Source organism: Grampus griseus, assembly GCF_964374135.1.
Source record: "Grampus griseus genome assembly, chromosome: 2".
Lineage (NCBI taxonomy): Eukaryota > Metazoa > Chordata > Mammalia > Artiodactyla > Delphinidae > Grampus > Grampus griseus.
In genome coordinates, this window is record NC_139018.1 from 25,510,280 (window position 1) to 25,535,900 (window position 25,621).

Below are 25,621 nucleotides of genomic sequence, written 5' to 3' on the forward strand. Positions count from 1 at the left end.
AGTAACCCTCCCCGAGCCTGCGTCGCAGGCCTCCGCTAGCCAGAGCTCTCGCGACCGCTCGGGGCCGACGCGCTGCCCCTTCCGGCCCGCGGGCTCCGCTCGGCTCTTCCCGGCGCGCTGGGCCTTCGGCTCTTTCCGGAGCCACTTGCGGCAGGCTGCGGAGGCGCTGCGGACGCGGGCTGCAGATGTCGGACCGGCGGGCGGCTGAGGGGCCGGGCGTCTGGAGCCCCGCAGCCCGCCGAGGGCCGGCGCACGGCGTCGGGGACGGCCCGGGAGTGGAGGGGAGCCAGGCGGCCGCCTCAGGTACGCAAGGCCGGGCGCCGGCGGGTGGGTGCCGCCGGCCTCGGGACCCCGCACCTCGGTGCGAGGCTCGGCCGCGCTCTGCCCCGCGCTGCCCGGAGGAGCGGACCGGCCTGGGCAGCCCCTTCGCGCGCGGAGACCCTGCCTTCGCTCCTGCCCGGGCCCGGCTCCCCCGGGCCGCGACTCCCGCACCCGCCGCCGCCATCCTTCGGGCCTGGTCTTCGCTCGAGATTATTTTCTACTCCTGTTTCGAAATGCCTTGGTTCCTGCCCCGCTTCCTTTCGCAGAACAGCCCGGATGGTAGTGACAGGGCATCTCTGACCCTGGCGCCTCTTCACCTTCAGCACGCCTGCCCATCACTCCTTGCCTGCCGACCCCGACCCCACCGGCCTTGCTGCCCCTGCTTCTGGCTCCCCACCCCGATCCTCACCTCTGTCCCAGGTCCCAGCCTTTCCACGCGCCTCTCTGCCCCCATCCGAATAGGCAGCCTCGCCTTCCTCTGTCCAGAATCCCGTTTGCTGTAGCCTGCCTGCATATAGGGCCCCGCGCCTCACCTCGCATCCATCCTCTCCGCCTTTTAGAGTGGGCGAGATGAAAAGCGCAGTTGGAAATAGGTGGGCTCTGGGGTCTTTTGAATGAACATAGCGGCCAGAGCCAAGGCAGGAAATCGGGGCTGAAATAGGAACTTTGGCGACCCTCCCTTATTCTCCGGGACCCTCCTCTTGTTCCGGAGACTGTCTTACTTCCACCCACGCTAGTTCCTCCGTGTGGATTACCTCATTGTCAGTGTCCGAAGGCGAAAGTGTCCAGCGATTACACTTACCTTCCGAGCCTCCTTATCATCACCACACGGGATGCAACTAAAAAGATGCTCATTTGAAATACGGAAGGGTAGGTAGGGGGAGAGTACTGGGCTCACTAAGTAGCAAGTAAAAATTAAATTTCCAGTTCTGAAATTAAAATAGACACCATGAAGTATAGCGGTAGAGGTGGTACCATGATGCCTGGGTTGGAGTGTGAATCTTGAATTTACTTGGGCAAATCACTCATCTGTGTTTGTTTCCTCATCTGTAAAATGTGGGCACTATAGGATTGCATGGACCACTATGTATGAGGCACTTGGTGCCTAAGCCACGGTACACAGTAAACCGGTGTTATCCGTTATGAGAATAAGGTCTGTTTTTGCTCACCGAAACTCCACGTGCTGTCAGAGGAGGTGTTCCTGGATGTGTATCTCCGGGTATGGTGACTTTCCCCGTCTTTTACTTCTATCCTAAATATCTCCCATTTCCTAATGCTGCTTGGGTCAAACACACACACCCACAAGCTTTGAATCACCCAGCTTTTTCATGTGACTTTATATTCTCTTACTTTAAAATATCTAACAATTGTCTTTTTTCCTTCTTATGAACTCTTATGCTTTGTAGTAAATTCAGAATTGCTGGCATGTATTTAACATTATAGCAATAGAAATTTTAAGCATACTTTCTGAACGATTAAGCAAATGAACACTTAGGAAGTCTCATAAACATCTGTCCCTTGCATGTGTTAATATTTATAAATTAAGGATTTTTTTTTTTTTACTTCTTCTTTAGATCCTTGTGGCAAATATACCCAAGCATTTTAAACAGAAAGGTCTTAAGAATAGTCCAGGAATGTATTGGAGGATAGTGGGTTTGTCTCTGAGTGTGTCTCTCCCCCCACCCCCAAACCTTGTAATTGGTTCCTGCATTCACATTTTCCTCCCAGGATGTTGATGGAAATACTTATGATTACTTTCTTCTTCTTGCCCTCAGAAAACAGGGTGAGTGTTGATTTCTTTTATGTCATGTAGGGGTTTGTTATTGTAGCTCAGAGCAAGCTCTTCCCCTTGAGGTAAGATTTGTTGCTAATAAAATAATAGTAATGATAGCTTACATTAATTGAATGCTTACTCTGTGCCAGAATGTGGAAAAAGATTTCCTTGTATTATCTGACTTAATCCTGTCAACAGTCATTTCCTCCCCATTTTACGGAAGAACAAACTACAGCTGAGAGAAGTTAACTTATTTGCTCAAGTTAGGTGTGGAGTTTTTACTGTCTGTCTGAAATTGTCACCTTGTTATGATGAAGTTCAGAATAGTTTATTTTTATTTTTATTGGCCATTAATCAAGTATTGGCATTCTAGGGCAGGTTACGGTCTTTGCTGTCTAGGGGTTTTTAGTTTGGTAAGATGAGAGTACCCAGGAAGAAAAATCGACCATTCAAAACTTTATATAATTGGGTGTCTTTTATTGCAATTCTTGCCACACTGTGAGGCATGTGGGATCTTAGTTTCCTGACCAGGGATTGAACCCTTGCCCCCTGCAGTGGAAGCACAGAGTCCTAACCACTGGACCACCAGGGAAGTCCCTATTACAATTCTTTATGTACGTACCCCCAAGAAACCAGCTTAAGGGTAAGGACAGAATCTATCTTGTCTGTTTCTCTCCTAGAGTCCTTGATGTGTCCTAGAGGTTCTGTAAATATTTGCTGGATTGTGAGACAAAGTCTCAACAGGTTTGAAGGAGCATCAAATGAATATGAGGAATTAGGGTTGAGATATCAAGAATGCTCTTTAGGTGAAAGCAGTTGTTCTCAACCAGCAGCGATTTTGCCTCTCCCAGGGGACATTTTGATTGTCACAACTTGGGTTGGGGAGGAGGGGAAGCTCTGTTACTGACATCTTGTGGGTAGAGGCCAGCGAACCTGCTAAACAGCCTCCAATGCACAGAACTGCCCCCACAATGAAGAGTTATCTGGCCCAGATGTCAGTAGTGCAGCTGTTGAGAAACCATGAGTTAGAGTTCAGCTGGGTTTCCAAAGTGGTGTGCAAAGCATGCATTTGGCTTAACTCAGAGCTGTATAGGCTTGGGAGTAAACTCAAAACACTGCTTGGAACTAGCAGTTTGTTTGATTGGCTCTTTCTGCCACCTTCCTCTGGAAAATGATCCAATGAGTAAGCAATAGAGGCCTAAGAATGAAATCAAAAGAGGTTTCGGGGGACTTCCCTGGTGGTCCGGTGGTTGAAGACTCCGTGCTTCTACTGCCAGGGGAGCAGGTTCGATCCCTGGTTGGGGAAATAAGATCGCACATGCCACGCAGCCAAAAACAACAATAACAACAAAAGAGGTCTGTGTCATTCTCTCAGCAATAAGAAATGAGATTGGAGTTGTTATTGAATTAAGGGTTTTGATTTTTTTCAATGTGTCTTGTTCTTCAAAGCAGGAATTTATAATTATCCAGAATAACCATGACTTGTTTTTTAAAGGTATTCTAGGCAAAGAATACCTTTGGAGGGTCTTCGTGTTTGTCAGCTGCGGTTTTGGTAATAAAGTAAGAAAAATGTTGATGTTCTTCTGAACTAAGCTCTCCATTGGTCATGGTGTTCTTGTTGTTTTATGAACTGTAATTGTTTTTAATAGTCTTTTATTTGGGGGCACCTGGGTCCTTCAGTTCCCAAGAGGAGAGAGAGATCACTCTTTATATAGTGAAACTCTCTGAGGCATATGTTACATCACTTAAGAACAGGGCTTTTCTTTCTTTCATCGTTTTTTTGTTTGTTTGTTTTTTAAGTTTAGGGAGCTTTGGGGAAAATAAAGGGCAAAATCTGTTATGACCTTGAAGTGAGCAGAACTTGGTCTGGTATATATGACCCTGAGAGCTATCGATGCATGTAGACGTCAAGGACTGCAAACAGGTCAGGTGAACTTGTTCATTATTCTTATGTAGGACTTAGAGCAGTGCAATAAGTCTTTCTGCAGTGATGGAAATGTTGCTTATCTGTGGCTATTTCGATTTCAATTAAAATTTAAAAATTGGTGGTTACTATATTAGGTGGAGCAAAAGAGTGGAAGTCTATGCCAAAGAGCCCCAGTGGTTTTTGGGTTTCTGTTTTTTTTTTTTAATTAATTAATTAATTAATTTATTGGCTGCGTTGGGTCTTTGTTGCTGCACGCGGGCTTTCTCTAGTTGTGGCGGGCGAGCGCGGGCTACTCTTTGTTGCGGTGTGTGGGCTTCTCATTGCGGTGGCTTCTCTTGTTGCAGGGCACGGGCTCTAGGCACGCGGGCTCAGTAGTTGTGGCTCACGGGCTCTAGAGTGCAGGCCCAGCAGCTGTGAAGCTCGGGCCTAGTTGCTCTGCTGCATGTGGGATCCTCCCGAACCAGGGCCCAAACCTGCATCCCCTGTGTTGGCAGGAGGACTCTCAACCACTGCGCCACCAGGGAAGCCCTGTTTTCTCTCTGTTTAAAACAGGACTGCATCTTCCACACTTTAAACTTCTGGAAATAAACATATATTTCTTTCTCCTTTTCTTACTTCCTGCCTCTCTGAATCCAATTACAAGTTGTTTTACCAGTAGTTCTTACATAGTTTAGCGAATATATTTAACCTTAAAAATCAAAAGCAATATCTCTTTTCACTTTTTTTTCCCTGCATACATTAAGTTGTTAAGATGCTATGAGAAGTGGCTCTTCACAAATGAAAGATGCTCAACCTAACTCACAATAAGGGAAGTGAAAATCGTAACTATGCTGGGTAGTTCAATATCTCACTATATGTTGGCAACGGTGTGCAGAAACACAAACTTTCATGTATTGCTGAGGGGTGTGGAAATTGATACAAATGCTATGGAGGGCAATTTGTCAATATCTTTCAAAATTACAATATATGTCCTCATTGATCCATTTTTTTCCAGGAGTTTATCCTATAGATCACACACCTATTTAATGACACAGACACAAGGTTATTATAGCATTGCTTGTAATGGTAAATGATTAGAAAGGGGCTTCCCTGGTGGTGCAGTGGTTCAGAGTCCGCCTGGCGATGCAGGGGACACGGGTTTGTGCCCCGGTCCGGGAGGATCCCACATGCCGCGGAGCGGCTGGGCCCGTGAGCCATGGCCGCTGAGCCTGCGCGTCCAGAGCCTGTTGCTCCGCAACGGGAGAGGCCACAACAGTGAGAGGCCCGTGTACCGCAAAAAAAAAAAAAAAAAAAAGATTAGAAAGGACATAAATGTCAATAGGGAAGTGGTTAAATAAATTATGGAATATCCAGCCATTGAAATATTAATCAGCTGTGGAAAAGAATGAGGAAGTTTTTTTATATATAGTTATGGAAAGGTCTCTGAGATGTTAAGTAGAAAAAACAACGTGTATGCTAGCATGTCTAGTATGTCCATTATTTGTGTGAAAAAGTATATATATATTCTCTTTATATACACATACACACTTTTTTAATGCAAAATATCTCTGGAAGACTATCCAAAACCTAGTAACATTGTAGGTAGGGACTGAGATGGGAGGAAGTTTTCACTGTATACTTTTATGCTTTTTGAATTTTGAATAATGTGCATATATTACCTATTGAGAAAAAAATACACACAAGCATGTCATGAGATTCTTCACTGTGTTTATATTGTAAGTTGGAGCCATTCTATGTATCTCTTTTTGCCTTTCTGCTCATCAGGAACTGACCTCTTCTGGGGTTTTTTTATCTCGGATAAAGTTTCTATGAAATACAGTTTGTAAATCTCCTTAGGGATGATTTTCATACAATTCTGTTGTTGTTGTTGTTGTTTTTGCGGTACGCGGGCCTCTACTGTTGTGGCCTCTCCCGTTGCGGAGCAACAGGCTCTGGACGCGCAGGCTCAGCGGCCATGGCTCACGGGCCCAGCTGCTCCGCGGCATGTGGGATCTTCCCGGACCGGGGCACGAACCCGTGTCCCCTGCATCGGCAGGCGGACTCTCAACCACTGCGCCACCAGGGAAGCCCTCTTTTTTTAATTGAAGTATAGTTGATGTATAATGTATAAATTACAGGTGTACAATATAGTGATTCACAATTTTAAAATGTTATACTGTTTATAGTTATTATAAAATATTTGCTATGTTCCCCGTGTTGTACAGTATATCCTTACAGCTTATTTTATTATGTTACTCTTTAAATCCACTACTGACTTCCTTTATTCTTGTGCTAATTTTCATTTCTGTCTAAAAATTCAACCTTATCGAAGTCTTCACTGTGATCCACTACTTACAGAGGCTGATGCTGTTCGCCAGTGACAGAAAGAAGGCAGACTTGTAAAAATTCTATTTTGTTTCCATTTTATTCACTAAGGTATCTTAAAACTGAAAAGGGTAGAGGCAATGCAGGTTTCTGTTTTGTGTAATGTTAGACTAGGTAATTGGGATTATTTCTCCCACTGGGGACAATTAGGAAATAATTGTCAAAATATAAACATCTGCTTGAAGATCCTGGAAAGCTAGTCAGCTAGTCAGATAATGAATAATTATTAGGCTATGATCCATGTGAGGGCAGAAGTATAAAGATAGAGGTCCAGGGCTTCCCTGGTGGCGCAGTGGTTGAGAGTCCGCCTGCCGATGCAGGGGACACGGGTTCGTGCCCCGGTCCGGGAAGATTCCACATGCGGTGGAGCGGCTGGGCCCGTGAGCCATGGCCGCTGAGCCTGCGCATACAGAGCCTGTGCTCTGTAACGGGAGAGGCCACAACAGTGAGAGGCCCGCGTACTGCAAAAAAAAAAAAAAAAAGATAGAGGTCCAAGGATGAGAGTCCAATTTGGGGTTCCTTTCTCCTCTGAGAGGATATGCTGAACTCCTAAGTGGGGAGGCTTAATGGCAAGACTGTGGAAGTGCTTCTCTGAACTAAAGCAACAGGGGTTAATCAAGTAGGGGGAACCCTGGTTAACCCCCTTTTCTCTGGGTTAGGACCATGAAAGGCCATGTTCTAGAAGTAAGGGTAAGTTAGAAGCAGGCCATTGCAAAGACTACAGCTCAGCTTCAGAAACATCTGAGTTCATGAAATTGGATTAAGTTAACCCCAGGGTGCTAGTGCCCCCAGGTATGTGGAAGAAGCAAAGGCAAATCTTTTCTGAAGGGTCACTGTAGTCTTCAAATTATTTTGACAAACAGTTTTACTGGAACAATTTCTGGCATGTATCAAAAATGACCAAATGCATGAAAAGACACAATATGAACAAAAATCAAAAGAAATGACAGTAAAAATGGATCCATAGGAGCATCAGATTTTGGAGTTACCAGATACAGACTTAAAAATAATTATATTGTAAGTCAACTATACTTCAATTAAAAATTATATTTATTATGTTCAGGAGGTAAAAGAGAAAGTTGAGAAATTTGGCAGAGAATTGAAATTTATAAAAATAGAACCAAATAGCAATTCTGTAACTGAAAAATACAGATGAAAATGAAGAATTCTGTTGATAGGTTTAACAACAAGTTATTAGACCTGAAGAGAGAACAGTGGACTGGAAGAAAGGTCAAAAGAAAATATGTAAAAATACAACAATGGAAAATTCAGGAAAGAGATGAGACTTAGAGGATATGGTAAAAAGGTCTAACATTTGTATAATTGGAGTCCTAGAAGGTAAGGAGAGCAAGAATGGACAGAAGCAATGTTTGATGAGATAATAGCTATGAATTTTCCAAAACTAATGGAATCTACAGATTCACAAAGCCCTGTACACCCCAGGTAGGGGTATATAAGCCACAGTAGGTACACATTAAATTAAAACTCTATAAAACCAAAGCAAAGACAAAATATTAAAAGTAGCCAGAAAAAAATTACAGTTTGCCTTCAAAGGAATAGTAATTAGACTGAAAGCTGACTTATGCACAGAGCAGTGAAAGCTAGATTATCTTTAGAATACTGAAAGAAAATAACTACCAATATAGAATTTTTTTCAGTGAAAATAGTCTTCAAGAATGAAGGTGAAATAAAGATATTTTCAGGCAATCAAAAACAGGATTTATCACCTACAGGTAACTGAATTCTTTAGGCAGAATCAAAATGATCCCAGATGAAAAGAAAATTGCAGTTTAATCTCCCTCATTAACATAGATGCAAAAAGTCATTAGCAAAAGATTAACAGACTGAATCCAGCAATATATATGACCAAGTTGGGTTTTTCTAGGAATGAAAAGTTGCTTTAACATTTTTTTAAAAAAAGTCAGCTGTATAATCACCATTTTAATACAGTAGAGGATAAAAATTATCAGTCTAGTAGAAGCAGAAAAAAGTGGTAAAATTCAGCCTCTACTTATGATTCAAAACTTAGCAAACGAGGAATAAAAGGAAACTTTCTTAATTGGATAAAGCATATCTACAAAGTCCCTACAAGCAGCATCAAATTTAATGGGGAAATTTGAAAGTTTTCCTTTTGAGATTAGGAATAGGACAAGGCTGTCCACTCTCACCACTTGCTTTTCATCATTTTACTGGATATTCTAGCTAGAAGAGTCAGGCAAGAAAAATAAAATATATGAGGATTATAAAGGAATCCTATTCAGTCTGTTACTTGCAGATGATGATTGTGTACATGGAAATCCAAAAGAATCTATAGATAATTTATTGAAATTAATAAATTTGTCCAGATTGTTGGATATAGGTCAATATGCAAAATTCCATTGCATTCATGTATACTAGCAAAGAAGTTAAATATATATGTGTATATATATATATATATGTAATTTACTATAGAATAAAGAAACTTCAAATACCTAGAAACAAATCTCACAAAATATATGCAAAAACTTTATGCAGAAGATTATAATACATTATTATTGAGAGAAATTAAAGAATAAGTAAATGGAAGGGTCTACCATATTCTTAGTTTGGAAGACTCAGTATTGTAAAGATGTCAGTTCTCCCCAACTTGATTTATAGATAAAATACAATCCCAATAAATTTCCTAGAAGGTTTTGGTGGGCCTTTTGGGTGGAGTTTGACAAGCTGGTTCTAAAATATATAGAGAAATGAAAGGCCAATACCAAAGACACTCAAGTAAGAACAACAAGATGGGAAGATTTGGTCTATCAGGTATCGAGACTTTTTAAAAAAAGTTTTATTGAATTATAGTTGATTTACAATCAAGACTTATTTTAAGGCTTTTACAGAATAGCCCAGTTAAGCCCTAGGAATAGAAATAAGAGCCTAGAAACAAAATCTTTCATTTGCAACAAAGATTGTACTTTAGAGTAGTGGGGCAAGAATGGTAACTATTGCTGGTAAAATTGAATATCCTAAGAGAAAGAAGGAAAAGAAAAAAAACCTTGATCCTTATCTCACACACCATAAACACAAAAAATCAACTCTAGTTGGACTGTAGATCAAAATGTGAAAAAAAATACAATAAGCTCCTAGACAATAATAATAAAGAAGAATATTTTCTTGATCTCAGTGTAGGGAAAGACATCTTAAACAGGACACACAAAGACTAATAAAGGAAAAGATTGATAAATTTTGACTACATTAAAATTAAGAACTTTGGTTCATCAAAGGACAGACACCATTAGAAGAGTGAAAAGGTAAATCACAGAGTGGAAGCAGGTATTTATAACATACAATTGACAAAAATTTGTATCCAGAACTCCTATAAATAATAAAATGACAATCCAGGGCTCAGCTTTTGGCTCAGAGGAGGCCAAGGCGCAGCTTCCTTTGGTTGTCCCTAATCCGGGTTCACCTGACACCAGCTGCCTGGACCCCACCACGCCTTGTTTCTTTTTGCTTGAATGCATTATTTTCTGTCTCTGACAGTTGTCTCCTCTGCTTAGTCATCTGCTTTTGCATGGCATGCAAAGGCTTCTTCCAAAAGGTAGCCTCAGTCCCTGACCCGACTGAGGCTCTTCACAGTTTGTTTTGGGCTCTGGTACCAACCCCAGACTCGGGGGAAGAGAATTGGAAACTGTGGGGCAGATGTTCACCCAAAACCAATAGCCAACATAGTGTTCCCTGGTCACAGAACTGCCCCTTCAAGGCTGTGGACAGGCAAAGTTCTTAAGAGAGGATTGTAGACATCTCTAATATAACATAATTGTCTATAACAGGGAAAGATTTGAAACAGAGTCTAGCTCTAACAATAGGGGCTTGGGGATTGGTTAAAGAAATTATGGTACAGCCTATGGGGTAATATGCTGCCATTTTAAATTATTTTTTTAGTCCCTTTTTTTTTTTTTTTTTTTTTTCAGTACGCGGTTCTCTCACTGCTGGGGCCTCTCCCGTTGCGGAGCACAGGCTCCGGACGCGCAGGCTTAGCGGCCATGGCTCACGGGCCCAGCCGCTCCGCGGCATGTGGGATCCTCCTGGACCGGGGCACGAACCCGTGTCCCCTGCATCGGCAGGCGGACTCTCAACCACTGCGCCACCAGGGAAGCCCTAGTCCCATTTTTATTGACCCTGAAAAATTTTCATGAATAATGTTCAATAATATTAGGTACATGTCCTTTTGGAAATATAGGTATATAAATAGAATTTTTATATAAATATTTATATAATACATATATAAAAATTATATATACATTTATATTTGTACTGAGCCTTAGAATGAGTAGAAACTATGAAACATTAATGGAATAATTAATGAAAAGCTGTATTCATACCTGAGCTAGTAGGTATTATAGTCCAACTGATCAACTCATTGTACAGTATTGTCCAGTAGAAACTGTGGTCTCCATGCCCCACCCAAAGTTGATTGCTGGGGATAGGGGGGGAAAATATATAAATATATAGATGTCTATACGTATACATTTATCTGTATGTGTAATACATATAAATATGCACATATATGTGTATGTATGTGTATAAATATATTTCTGAGAGGATATGCACCAAAATGTTAACAGTGGTTATTTTGGGCTAGTGGGATTGTGTTTGGTTGTTTTGTTTATTTCTTGTCTGTATTTCCTGATTTTTCTACACTGAATAATGGATTATTTGTATATTAAAGTCTGGAAGGGTAAATAAGGAATGTTTTCTTATCTGTATTTAATTTGCTCTACAATGCGCAAAGCATGTACTTGTGTCATTTCAAAAACCTAATTTAAAATCAGTAATACGGATACATGAAGTCCTGCGTTTAAGTTAAGAAGTCAGTTATGTTCCAAAAATCTGTTTCAAAAATAGAGCATAGGAGAGACTGAGCTTGGAATAAGTTTATTTTTATAAGCCCTTGGAGATCTTGATTGACTTATTTAGGCCAATGGGGTAAGTTTGCAGTTAAAAAAATCTAGTGCCCAGTTAATGTCTTACGTCAAGAAATACTGTGTCCTTATTAAGAGATGATTGTCTCCATGTACTCTGCATGGTTTAGGACTCATCTGAAAAAGTTGTCCATTTTAGCTCTTTTCTTGAAATGGAACAAAGAGATGATGGAGAGAACTGGAGATGGTCGGCCTGGGAAGGAACTTGCAGGAAATGTGATAGCAGGCTGTAAATATTTGAAAGGATATTGTGGGGAGTATTGATCGAAGAGCAGAATTTATTAGGAAGCGAATTTTACTTAGGTCAACATAGGGAAGAACTTTTTATTCTCATTATCTCTTGGTGAAAAGGGCCTCTTCACAGACTAGGGGACCCTGGGGAACGTCTGACTTTTGTCTTAGACTCAGTTCCTTTGTTGAGAGGTGTAAAGAAAACCTCAGTCCTCCTGTGTTTCTCCTTTACTCTGTCACACAGCCACATTCTCAACACTTCTGACACCAGATGTGTGGAGTTTTTTCCCCACACCAAGCAACTCTGCAACACCAGCTGGGTGTCCTACAATTTAACTCAATTCTAAACACCATCTACCTGGAGATAGTGTCAGATCCCACTGGTTAAGGGCTCAATCCTACAAGATTGCTCCCATCCCACTTCAGATGCCAATTGCCAGTAGTAGTTGCCCAGGTTACCCACAACTTCTGTCAGACTTGACTACAAATTGGTAGTTCCCATGACTTCCTCCCCCTTGGGTTTGATTAAATGCCAGAACAGCTCAGAGGACTCAAGGAAACACTTACGTTTACCAGTTTATTAAAAGATATGGTAGGGTTACAGATGAACAGTCAGATACAGAGGGCGAGGTCTGGGAGGGTCCCAAGTGAAGGAGCTTCTGTCCCCACAGAGTTGGGGTGGGTCACCCTCCTGCTATAGAGATGTGTTCACTGAGCTGGCCGCTCTCCAAATCCAGTACTTTTGGGATTTTTATGAAGGCTTCATCATGTAGGTGTGATCAATCATTAACTCCATTTCCAGCCCTTCTCCCCTCTCTGGAGAAAGGATGGTGGGGTTGAAAATCCCAAGCTTCTAATCATGGCTTTGTCTCTTTCTTTACCAGCCCCCATGTAGGGGCCCAAGAGGTACCTCATTAGAACAAGAGACATTGTTATCACCCAGGAAATTCCATGGAATTAAGGAACTCTGTGGCAGGAACCAAATCAAAGACCAAATATTAGAACAAAAGGTACTCATAGTGCTCTAATCACTTAGGGAATTATAAAGGTTTTAGTTCTGTGCCAGGAACTGGGGGCAGAAACTAATATATGTATTTTCTATTATCTCACAAGAGGAAAATCAGGTAGCATAAGCTGTAAGGTCTTTCTACCTATGAGAATGTGAGTTGACAAAAAGAAAATAGATCCTATTCACATACAAAAAAAAATGAGACTAAAGTTGAATCACAAATATTTACCTTTTATACTTTTATGTTGCTACCAAATTCTGAAATTTTCAGTGTTTGAGGTTTACATCAGTAAGTTATATTTTATATTGAGAAGTGAACTTTGGGCTTCAGTTTTTTTGCTGTCTTAACTAGAGGAGGTTCACCAGGGGTTATCTAAACACACTAAACCATATGCTTTTCTGAGTGCTCACAGGAAAGGCTACATGAATACACCATGAAACTTAGTAACACCTAATGGTTAAGAGCATAATTGCCTGGATGTGCATCCTATCTCTATGCCTTAGTTTCCTTACCTGCAAAATGGCAATGATAATACCAGTCACAGGCTTGTTGTGAGCCTGGGAAACTGGTCTTCATTGTACATTTCACCTGTATATTCCTTGACGATGCTGAGCAGTTATTCAGTAAGTCATTGGTGAATGAGTGAGTGAGTAAATGAATGAAATTACAAAAATCCTTTACCTGACCCTGGATACAGTGATGTGAGCTGATCGAATGTAGAGGTGGCACTCTCTACTTTGGCACTGAATTCCAGTTCATTTCATTCTACATTCCATTCTGTCCTTTACGTTCTGCCTAGTTTAACCATTTGCTTTCTGTGAAATGTGATCCTTGAATTAGGATGAATTCTGTGGGGACTTGTTTTGGAAAATAACTTTTTTTTTATGAGTAGGTTATAATGGTCTGAGAATACTTGGACGTGATGACTTGAATAATTTATGTACTGGGGCTCCCAGAGTATAAAGTTTGTGCCTAGATTATTTTTAGAAAGAGAAAGTTGGTTGAAACTGCCAGATTTTTTAAAAAGATACAAGATAATTATGATTGTGTTCCTTCTCCGGTATTGAATTTTTCTTCCCATGATTTTCTAGAGAATGAAGATCTAGAAGTCACCAAGGTCACCTCTCTAGCAGCTTCTGCCTCTGATCCGGAACCCCATTCCTCATCCTACAGGTAGGGACAGCAACTACTTGGGATATAATGCTTCTCGGAGTTTTATCTTCTGAGATAGTAATTGATGAAAGAAGTAAACGGTGACTTTAAGGGGGAAGACAAGATGAAGTGAAGAGTATGGAGTGTTTTGTCATTAATTAATCAATCCTTAAGTGTGTTTAGGGGGAATGCAGGTCTATTTCAGGTTATAAAATTTTCTTTAACTCTCAGAGAATAGAACTGTAACAAATAGTGTAGTGTCTTCATTTATCTCCTCTTGAAGACCAGGTTAAAATGTTAAAACATTAGAAATGGATCCCAGGGACTTCCCTGGTGGCACAGTGGTTAAGAATCTGCCTGCCAATGCAGGGGACATGGGTTCGATCCCTGGTCCGGGAAGATCGCACATGCCGTGGAGCAACTAAGCCCGTGTGCCACAGCTACTGAGCCCGCACACACACCACAACTGAAGGCCATACACTCTAGGGCCCGTGTGCTGCACCTACTGAGTCCGCATGCTGTAACTACTGAAACCCACGCGCCTAGAGCCTGTGCTCTGCAACAAGAGAAGCCACCGCGATGAGAAGCCCGCGCACCGCAACGAAGAGTGGCCCCTGCTTGCCGCGACTAGAGAAAGCCAGCGCACGGCAGCGAAGACCCGACGCAGCCCAGAAAAAAAAAAAAGAAAGAAAAAGAGTGTCCACAGATGGACTTTCAAGAGAACATGTGTTTGGTTTTTACCCATAAAATGCACACACACACAAACACAGTGTTGCAGCCACGATGATGATCTTCAGGTTGTCATTCTTAATTTCCCTCTCCACCCATCTCATCCTCCTGCCATCACTGATATCAGAGTATATAGCAGAAAGGGAATAGTAGTACTGTGCCCTAGAATAAGTGGAAGCCACAAAACATTAATGGAATAATTAATGAAAAACTTATTTTGGAGAATGCTGAGCTAGTGAATATTATAGTCCAACTGATCAGCTCATGGTGCAGTACCATCCAGTAGAACCTGTGGTCTCCATGCCCCACCCAAAGTTGATTGCTGGGGGTGGGGCTATGTTAAGATTTCTTTTTCTTTTGGCGATGCCACACGGCATGCAGTATCTTAATTCCCTGACTAGGGATCGAACCTGTGCCCTCTGCTGTGGAAGCGTGGAGTCTTAACCAGTGGACCACCAGGGAAGTCCCATGATATATTTAAAATGTTATTTCTTAAGTAGAAATTCTCTCTTCTTACCTTTGTATATGAAATAAAACTTTTTCCCCCAGAATTCAGACAATGGAAAATAATAATAATTAATATAATTTTAATACAGTCTGTGATAATAATATAATAGCCACCCTTTATTGAATGCCTCTTTGTAATAATGATAATAAAACAGTTACTTTTTATCAAATATTTCTGTTCGTTCAATACTGTACTAGGTGTTAAAATGTATTATATCAGTTAATCCTCGTAACAAACCGAATGAAGTATTTTTTTTAAGATGAGGAAAATGAAACAGTGAATTTAATAATTTTCCCAAGTTCACACAGCTTTAGTTTTGTTTACTCTACAGATTATTTCTCATAAGTAGCAACAGAAGGGTTTTGAGTTCTGTGCTTAGAGCTACTAGGTTATTACATATAAGGATACTTTTAGAAGACATAGCCTCCTCCAGGCATTGATTATTTGAGATAATTCATGTTCTCATCAAATCCTGTGAGAAGAGTGTCCTTCTGTCCTTCCGTTTTCCTACCACCACGCTTTTTCTGCACATGTTGATTCTTGTTTGTTTGTTTTGTGGCCATGGCCCGTGGCATGCGGGATCTTAGTTCCCTGACCAGGGATCGAACCCCTGCCCCCTGCAGTGGAAGCGCAGAGTCTTAACCACTGGACCACCAGGGAAGTCCCTGCACATGCTGATTTGAAGGATCCTTGGGAGATGGCTTTTGGTACAGAGCTGATGTTTTCATACTAAGAGTAAATAAATTTTTTGAGTGAAGAATATAGACTATTCTTAGAAAAAAGGAGATAAAAATTTCAAGTTTTGTTTCTAAAATCTGATGCGTGAAGAAAAATAATCCAGCATGCATGACGCCTGAAGTCTGGTGTTTGTGTTTTGTATATTTTAGAAATGGAAATGGCATGACTCTTGATCTTTTCTAGCGAGGCTGGCTGGCCAATCTCTCCCTCCCTTTGGGATGGCCTCCCTGCTCTGGGTTAGCATAAACCAGAAGGCTTACAGTGAGAGTTTTTCCTTTACATGGTTTATCATCTGCATCAAGTGATTTGCAATTTATCTTTCCCAAAGTACCTTTCACTAATTCTTCAGAGCATAAAATGCTAATGTGAATATTAAATTTATGCGTGTCCTGTTTAAAATATTTTTTAAATAAGCAGAACCATATTTGTGCAAAGTAGCATGCACAAAGGCAAAGAAGAAACTACATTTTAGCTGCCATATACAGTAAGGTCAGGCTGCTGGTCAGATTAACTATTGTGTTCTCACATTCCGAATAGTCCTCTTTTGTTCCCAAACAAAAGTTAACTTATTCATTTATTCATTCAACAGATATTTATTGAGAGCCTGCTATTACCTGGCAGTGTTCTAGGCACTGAAGACACCACAAATGAACAGACAGTCCACATCCCGGGCCTCATGTAGCTTATATTCTAGTGGGGGAGGTAGATGGAAAAAAAGTATACATCGTATTTCATAGAATCTAAGTTGTCATCAACTATAAGATGTACTGTTATTTTATATACCACCAAGAAAGGAAAGAATGCCCAAGATAGGCTAATAAGAGACCTCCCGCAAAAGCCTGCACCTTCAGTGAAAAGAGAAACGAGGAAAGAGATTGCTCCACACAGAAAAGGAGAGCAGGGCAACTTGAATGTCTCAACCTTGGCGCTGTGTAAGGGGGGAAAAATACCTCCCCTGAGAATATGAGCCACAAGTCTGTTGTGTAAATTCACTCTGCCAGTGTGGTCCAAACAAAACTCTTAAACAGAACATAATTCAAGTCACCTCAGTTGGTAGCATTCCCAAGCCCTGGCAGAAGCAAATGCAAATCCCCTGAGGAGGGATTCCGTGTCACTCCAGGCCCACGGCAGTTTTTAGGACCTCCTGTATTTCAGTTGTATTAAAATCTGAAAACAAATATGCTTCTCGCAGTCAACAAAATATGGTGCATAATATGTCAGGCAGTCATCAGTGCAGTGAAGAAAAATGAACAGGGTACGGGTGTAAAGAGTGATGAGCCAGGGAGGGGAAGCCTCTCCCAAAGTGATGGCTGAGCAGAAACCTGAAGGATGGAAGGAAGCCCTGAGTAACTGGGGGAAGAGTATTCTAGGCTGAGGCCATAGCAGGCCCCCAGACCCTCAGTGGGGGAGTGCTTGAGGTGCTCGAGGACTCTCAGAGATTCAACAGGCCATTGTGACTGGCGTGGACTGGGCAAGGCAAGAGGAGGTCATTCTAGGAGATGAGGTCAGAGTGCAAAGGGCCTCAGGGTTCCATGCGACAAGCTTGGCCATGGAAGCTGTTAGTCTAGAGGGAGTGAGACCCAGTCCCTGCCATCAAGCTCACCTCCTAATAGAGGAGGAGACATAATAAGTAGTGCCAAGGAACCAAAATGGGCTCTAATTTCTGGATTTAAGAGAATAAAATAGGCTCACAGCCTAGACCAATTTACAGTTCACACAGAATAATCAACCACAGCTCTGATGTTCATAGTAACTACCTCTTGTTTGTTCTGAGGTCAATTGGAGTGACTTAGATATTCCAAAAGATGGCTCTGTTTTATCTGAAGAAGAGGTAATTTATAAACTAGGAGTGATCTTTCTTGTTTATGTTAAAAAAGAAAGAAAGAAAGAAACTAATGAACTCCAAAATAAGCCCTCTGTTTCCCCGTGCAGTTCGTAGTGCTGTTTCCCAGTTGTTTGCTCAGCCTGTCTGAGGAAATGGACGATACCCTAAAGCAGCAGTTCTCAAAACTTTACACTCTTAAATTTATTGAGGACCTTAAAGAATTTTTGTTTATGTGAATTATATCTTACAATGTTTACTAGTAATTAAAACTAGAAAATTAAAAAATAGTTATTCATTTAAAATAATAAGGAACTCATTACATGTTAATATAAATAACATGTCTTTAATGAAAAACAATTGTTTTCCAAAGAAAAAATAATTTAGTGAGAAGAGGGATGTTGTAAATCTCTTTAATGTGTGTCTTAACAAAAGACAGTTGGATTCTCAGATCTGCTTCTGCATTCGTTCTGTTGTGATATCATATGTCATGTAGTCTCTGGAAAACTCCACTGTAAACTCTTGAGAAGATGAAAATGAAAAAAGGCAAATAATATTTTAGAATTATTATGAAAAGGTTTTGACTTCACAGACTCCCCTGAAAGAGTCTTAAGGACGCCAGGGGTCCCTGGACCATACTTTGATAACTGCTTGTCTAAAGACTCCACGCCACCTTTTGTTGGCAACAGACTTCCAAGAAGCCTGGGGTATTGTGCTACAGCCCCGGCTCTTAACTCACTTTCTGGTCTCTCCAAAGCCAGAAGAAATGGAAGAGAGCATAAATTATTCCCTTGCTTCTTTAAAATCAGCTATTGGAATAGTGGTTTTCTTTTTTTTAATTTTATTTTTGGCTGCGTTGGGTCTTTGTTGCTGCATGCGGGCTTTCTCTAGCTGCGGCGAACGGGTAGGTGCGCGGGCTTTAGTAGTTGGTGGCACGTGGGATCAATAGTTGTGGCGCATGGGCTTAGTTGCTCCATGGCATGTGGGATCTTCCCGGACCAGGGCTTGAACCCGTGTCCCCTGCATTGGCAGGTGGATTCTTAACCACTGCGCCACCAGGGAAGTCCCAATAGTTGTGTTTTAAGTTATTGGGATAGTAGATTAACATGCTTAAAAAAGTGAACTGGGTGTGCTATGGATATCAGTGATAGGGTGTGAATGGAAACGCTGAATGCTCCTGGGATAAGGCGGAGAGGGTTGCCTTGCTAATCAGTCTGTACTTCCTTTGTTTTGTGATCAGCTTCTGGCTTAGGCGAGGCCTCCTCCCTTTGCTTCTAACAGCAGCTTTATGTGTGGAACAGACCTGGGATTCTAACTCTTCTTTTGTTGAAATTCTGTGCAGAGCAAATGGCATCAGTCCCAGACTGAGGAATAAAAACCAGACCTGCGGTCTATCTCAGATGACTGAGCTGTGTGTTTACCGTGGTTCTCGGAGCCTGGGATGTGGTGTTGTCAGTCCTGAGCCCTCACATGCTGTCACTGCTTCATTGTAGGCCATTTCAGCCCTGGGCAGTGGTCAGCTGAAATGACGGTGGGCCCAAATGCCAGAGGAAACAGGGGTTGGGGGTACCCTTTGAAGGTTGTTTTTCTTTCTGAGTTTCTCCAGGACCATTGTGCCTTTGAAAAGAGTCCTTGAGGGGAATTCCCTGGCGGTCCAGTGGTTAGGACTCCACGCTGTCACTGCCCAGGGCCCGGGTTCAGTCCCTGGTTGGGGAACTAAGATCCCACAAGGGAACTAAGATCTCACAAGCCGCATGGTGTGGCCAGGGGAAAAAAAAAAGAGTCCTTGAACTGACATGCTCTCTTTCTCTGGGAGGCCACAGATGGTATCTCCGGTGAGGGAGGATGCCACAGAAGATCAGCAGAAGGCAGCCAGTGCCATGGAGGCACAGGCCTCGGTGGAACAGGAATTGCTGTCTGCAGACCAGGCCCAGGTCCTCAGCAAGGTAGGGCGCACATTCTTACTCTCTCTCTGAAAAGCACTAGTTTGTGACAACAGAATTCAGATGCATTTGGGTGGGTTGGAATTAGAAAGCACTGTCATCTCAGGTTTAATTATTTGGGGAATGATCATGTGTATCCTCCCCAGGGCCCATCACTGTACTAGGACCCAGTAAGCATCTATTCAAATAATGAAGTGTTATAATGAATGTTCCCATGTTGTCTAAAATCCACTTGATGTGAGGAAACTTCAACCATTGGATTATGTGTTAGTCTCAGTTTTCTTGTGGTAGATCTACTCGGTATTTATGGTAAAGATTCCATAGAAATGGTACGAGTAGTAGTGGTCTCTCTGCCATGGAGGGATGGGTTGTTCATACCATTATTAACATATATATTAGAATAACAAATGGTGTCAGTAAAGACAATGCCGAACATTATAGTTACATTTGTATGATGCTTTAGAGTTTACAAAGCATTTTTATCCATAATACGTCATGTACTCCTGAGAACAACCCTGTGAGATAGGTACCATTATGTCCCCAATTTAAAGATGAGGAAACTGAGGCTCAGAGCTGTTAGTGACTTTACCAAGTCTATGCAACTAATAAGTTGCAAACTAAATCTTTTGTTTAACCTTCTGTAAGAGGAAGGACTCATTCGAGCAAGTTAGTCAAAGTCTGATTTACCTCATTTAACATTGGAAATAAGAGCTGAAGAACTTAACTCTTCAGAAACAGATATTATGAGAAAATAGTCTGGGAGGATTACAGCATTCATTTATTCATTCATTCATTTATTGCAAATATAAGTCTGATTCCTTAACTGGACTGCTGTCTCACTGATGTGCTCTTCCGTGTTGGCAGTAGGCATACATTTCTTCTTGAGTTGCTTGTCAACTGCTTGGAGAAGGGGCAGGAAATTAAGTCATAATAGCATGAAATAGGGGAATGGTAATCTGAGTGGTTTGAAGTGAAACCCACTAGGGAGAGACTTCAGGCTCCTGCCATGGGTCAGTGAGGGCTTTGTGAGTATCGAGTGATATTTGCACTTACATGCAAGTTAGATGTCAGGCAGCAAATATACTGTTTAAATGCAAATCCTGGGGCTGGTCTAAGGTGAGATTGTGATTATTTATACAACATTGTTAGTGAATGAGACAACCTATAGGGTGAGACATCCAAGGTGTGCCATGGGTGAGAGAGAGAGACAGAGACAGCCAGAGAGTAGGAGCCAGATTCTCTCTCTGCAGTACTTTGGTGAACTGATTGACAGTGACCTGGAAGTAACCTGTGGATGGAAATTGTAGCAGGAGGATGTGTGGCCGAGTGAAGGTTGAGCTAAAGCCCAGATGCAAGAGCTGTCCTGAGAGGAGCCGAAGGGAGAGACTGTGCAGGCATGGCCCAGAAACGCTGCGCCCAGAAATGCTGTCGATGGAAAAGTCAGTAGCAAATTTTGAGGGTGATCTTGGGCAAGGATTTTATGAAGGGTCTGAAGTGGGAAAGTTGCAAAAAGCAGGAGAGAACAAGAAAGAAGCTTTAAACTAGGGAACATGTTGATGGCATTAAAAAAAGTGGGTAGAATTTATTAGCAACCTGTGGCTGGAGGAGAGAGCAGGAATGTTGACTAGCACTCAGACTGTGAGTTGGGAGAGTGGAGGTAATAGGGCAGGGGAGGCAGCCTTCAGGTGGAAAGAGGCTAATTGGAATCTGCCTTTATATATGTCCTGTAACCAGAGTTCTCTTGTGCAGATGGCCAAGTACCATGGTCTGCCAAGGTCTGGGGACATCGTTATGATCCAGTCTGAGCACACAGGAGCTGTAGATATTCTTTCAGCTGATTTGGAATCTGCAGACCTTCTGGGGGACCACAGGAGAGGTGAGACCTTTGGGGGTGTGGAAGGTGTTTTTTTTTTTTTTTTTGGTTCCCAGTGGGTACTTAAAGAAAGGCAGGCAGACAGATGGAAGGAAAGAAAGAAAGGAAGGAGAAAGCATAGGATTACATAGGTGATTATATTACAAAAGAGGAAAAACAGCTAGTATCTGAATATTACATTCTGGATAGAGTACCAGGTATATATATGGTACGTAAAGAGACCTATTTCTTAAGCTGAGTAGCTGACACACCTCAGGGCAGTGCTCTCTCCTTCCTTGTGAAAAGAAGTCAGGGAAGCCAGTAGGAAGAATGTCTTCGACTATGGCAACCTCCCTAAGCAAAATGCCGGGTGTGGCAGCATTTCCTCCGGGTCTCTTTCTCGGTGGTGAGCTGCCTGTCCTTTCAGTTTCCCCGCCTCTGATAGCACCTCCGTGCATCTGGACCTTTGCCAAGATGAAGGAATTCAAAAGCAAGCTGGGCAAAGAGAAGAACAGCCGTCTGGTGGTGAAGCGGGGTGAGGTGGTGACCATCCGGGTACCTACCCACCCAGAGGGGAAGCGTGTCTGCTGGGAGTTTGCGACCGATGACTACGACATTGGCTTTGGAGTTTACTTTGACTGGACCCCTGTAACCAGCACTGACATAACGGTGCAGGTCAGTGATTCCAGTGAGGATGAGGATGAAGATGAGGAGGAAGAGGAGGAGATTGAAGGTAAATTTAATTTTAACATAATCTGCAGTTTCCTTTTCTGTCTCAACCTAATTTGCAGCGATCACTTCCTGTGTTGTACCAGTCGTCCTCTTCCTGAGAATGCAGGTGAAGAATCCCTTTCAGCATGGCAAGCTAAGTTGAGTGATGCAGGTCAAAGTCAGACCCTCAAAGAACATTCTGGTGGGGTGGCTTTGATGCCTTAGTGGAAAGCTTCTTTTCTTTTTAATCAGTACCTAGCCATGTCCCCCAAGATCTCCTTGGGGACAGGGATAGGTTGGGGGCAGGAAAAGGGGTGGATCCGTGCTGGTGTATGTATGGGCAGTGTTTTTCAGATCACATGTATAAATCTGAGATTATTTTATGTTTCTCTCTTACTTGTGGGATATTTACATTTATTCTTGGTCTGGAACCAAACTGAGTGATTACAATTTGCTAAATGTACCCATTCTCTCCGCCCTCCAAACTGTCACAGCTGGTTGACAAGAGCAGTTTTAAAAATAGTCTCTGTGCTCTGTTCCAGCTGTTACTTGCGGCGCCTGCTCACATGGCCCTGAAGCCGCTTTTTTCTGTTTGTTTGTTTTGTAGTATAAGAGTAGGTTCTAAGCATTAGCCTTGTTCCTTTATTTTCCCGTATAATCTTACGGGAAAGATTAAGTCATTAAGTCATTCCCTTAACTTGCTTCTTCATGGAAAAGCAAGTCTGCAGGGAAATCTGCATGTGTTCAGGAAGGAGGAGAACCTCAGATCTTATTTGCTACCCTTCCGGGGGACCAGTAGGAGTTCGGGGTCACTCCATATAGCACTTTCAGCATTTCAGCACTTTTCCACATTTCCTACCTCCTTTAGCTAGTTCTTTTACCTGTTGGATGAAAAGATGTCAGAATTTTCCCTTCTAAGTATCTTTTTCTCCCCCTTGGAAATTTCCAGATACTCTTGGAGCTAGGAAGGCTCTATAAGGCTAAATCACTGTTTCTCAGTGCAGATACTATTGGCATTTGAGGTGAGACACTGCTTTGTTGAGAAGGTACTATCCCTATATTTAGCACTCCTGGACCCTTGAGCACTAAATGCCCGTATCACCCACTGGTCACTCTGATGGCCCGAAGGCCACCAGACATTTCCAGATGCCCATAGGAGGGCAACAGTATCTCCCCTGGGTGAAAGCCACTGGGTTACCTGGTCCATCTTTTCACCCTCAGGTAGGCGTATTTGGTCTCTGAACTCATATCCAGGCACTCTGCCTTTTGCTCATGCAGACCCTGTCCCAGCTGGAGACGTGGAGCGAGGCTCCAGGAGCTCCCTGCGGGGCCGCTATGGGGAGGTCATGCCCGTGTACCGGCGGGACAGCCACCGAGACGTGCAGGCCGGCAGCCACGACTACCCTGGCGAGGGCATCTACCTGCTCAAGTTCGACAACTCCTACTCGCTGCTGCGCAACAAGACTCTCTACTTCCACATCTACTACACCAGCTGAAGGCCCGCTGGGACAGGGGGCAGGCGGTGTTTGCTGGCTGGAGCAGGCTGCCAGCTGGGGCCTCTTGTTTTGGATAGGCAAGAGCTCCCGACCCTCACGCCCTGGCTGGCGTGCCTGACTGTTGACCCCATGTAGCTTTTCCCCTGCCCAGGCTTCTGCAGATGGTGGTATAGTGCCCCTGTTCCGTGGTCCCTGACTCACGCTCTTCTGGCTTTAGACTCCAGCGAAATCTCTCTGTGGAGGAAACCATCAGGCAAAAGCCTGAAAGGAAGTTGGGTGTTGCGTTTTAAATATAGTTTTGTTTTGGTACAAGGTGTATTATTTCAGTTGCTGTTCTCTTCTCTTCCAGAGCTTTTATTGCAGATGTGTTTAGTGGCACCCACTCTCTTCACTTTTTGAAAGGGCTGGAAGAGAGCAAAGCACATTGTCCATGAAGGAGCCCAGTTTCCTGGATGGAGAAAGCTCTGTCCAGCCTCTCACCACTGCCATATTCCCACCTGCTGTTTCTTTGTGGTCTCTAGCACAGGCTGGGAGCCCTCACTGCCTCTGGAGGGGTGTTATTAGTCCTAGTGGTTTCACTCCACCTCTTTCTCTCCTCTTTTCCCTTTTCTACGTCTGTGTCTTTGCCATTACAGCAAGAACTTCCATGCAATCCAAAATGATGATCACTGTAGTCTAAGGTCTTCTGGGAAGAAAAACTGCCTCCAGTTTTTCACTTCCTATTTCAAGATGCACTGGTGGTCGAAGGGGAAAGGGTAGAAATTAGGTACTGGATTGATGTCAGAACCCACATTTTTGAAAGTCAAGTATTACTAAATTATTTTTTTTTGTATAATCGAAGAAGGAGGGGTACAGTCTGAGAGAGGATGTTAAAAAAACAAATAAAACAACACTCCAGATTTCCCACGACTGTTTTTTTTTTTTTTTTTTTTTGTCTTTAGGAGTGTTATTTAGAAATTTTGCTTTGGAACCAGTCATATTTCCAGAGTTTCTGGATTTAGGTTTCTTGCGTTGAGGGCTCAAAACTTTTGGTGTTCAAAGTCTCTCAGGAAAGGTGATAATGAAACTTCACTGTTGCTGCTGGTGTATTTGTTCTTTAGTCCCTGGCGACTGCATTTTCCACCCTGTGGGCCCTGAGGCCCAGGGTGCTGCAGCCACTGTCACCAGAGCAGGGGGGTGCCCAGGGCCCCAGCGGAGGAGGGGGCAGAGAAGGGACCACTGCGATTATCTGTACCTCCTTCTTTCTTATCCCTTGTGTCAAGCCTGTTACTGCCTTAGGATTTTGAGGAATAATTAGATTTATTTATTACTTTATTTATTTTTAAAGCACATTTCATTTTGCCTTTGAGACAGTTTCCGTCTGTTTCTCAGAAGGCTTCCATCTGCTCTGAGCCATTGAGGGCACCTCTTCTGTGGAGTTAAAGCTGGCGATTTCAGGAGAAGTGGGGAAGGGATAATGTTCCACTCCTGCAGGTCAGTCCTGTAATGCTTTGGGAGGAGCCTGCCCCTTCTCAGATGGATGGATTACGCCAGCTTACCCCAGCGCTCCCTGTTAGGAATTCTAGATTGTGAGGGAATCTGCCCATTTGCCCCAGATTGTGCAGAGGACTTGACTAGCCAACCAGAGGCAGCCTGTGATTCTAGGACTTCAAAGTCCTTTGCCTGCTCTGAGGAGTCAGCTTCTTCACGATGTTTCCTTTAGCTCATTCATTCCTTGTGTGGGTGCCTCACACCAAGTTTTCCCTCTGCACAGAAGCAGAAACTCAAAGAACAGGGCTTCTCACAATAGGTCTGTAGTGGCACCTACGTTATGAACAAAGGGTGATACAGCCGCACCTTCTGTTCCTCTGGGGGCAAAGCCCCAAGTAGGAGAGGATGCTGTGGACCACCATAGCATCCGCCTCCTCTGAGCAGCCTCATACCTCCATTATTTTATATTTGAGTGCATTTTATAGAGGATTATACTGGCCCAAATTTATATACCTTGTAAGAAGTTAGAAATTATTTTAGTGACTGCCTATTTGGGCAGTGAAAGCAAACTTGCTCTGCGTCATCCCATCTGGTAACTGTATGACTGCTCTTTTCATCACT

General features: G+C 42.8%; 1 protein-coding gene across 2 annotated transcripts; it reads left to right on the top strand.

The window, feature by feature from the left end:
* The first annotated feature begins 67 nt into the window (after positions 1–67).
* Positions 68–24,740, top strand: TMED8 (transmembrane p24 trafficking protein family member 8). 2 transcript variants are annotated; one of them, XM_082648030.1, is made up of 6 exons: positions 68–303; positions 13,671–13,752; positions 19,345–19,474; positions 21,221–21,347; positions 21,751–22,056; positions 23,313–24,740. In XM_082648030.1, the coding sequence occupies exons 1-6, from the start codon at positions 186–188 to the stop codon at positions 23,528–23,530; spliced, it is 981 nt and encodes a 326-aa protein (XP_082504156.1). In that variant the 5' UTR covers positions 68–185; the 3' UTR covers positions 23,531–24,740. The 2 variants fall into 2 exon arrangements, with proteins under 2 accessions (XP_082504156.1, XP_082504157.1); XM_082648031.1 differs by lacking the exon at positions 68–303 and having other exon boundaries at positions 13,710–13,752; positions 19,352–19,474.
* Positions 24,741–25,621: the final 881 nt, after the last annotated feature.

What these genes read in the sequence shown, in the direction of transcription:
- TMED8 (XM_082648030.1), top strand. Translation starts at nt 186, where the DNA reads ATGTCGGACCGGCGGGCGGCTGAGGGGCCGGGCGTCTGGAGCCCCGCA. An exon ending in GAGCCAGGCGGCCGCCTCAG is followed by an intron (nt 304 to 13,670) that starts GTACGCAAGGCC and finishes ATGATTTTCTAG; the next exon opens with AGAATGAAGATCTAGAAGTC. An exon ending in TCTGGGGGACCACAGGAGAG is followed by an intron (nt 21,348 to 21,750) that starts GTGAGACCTTTG and finishes CTGTCCTTTCAG; the next exon opens with TTTCCCCGCCTCTGATAGCA.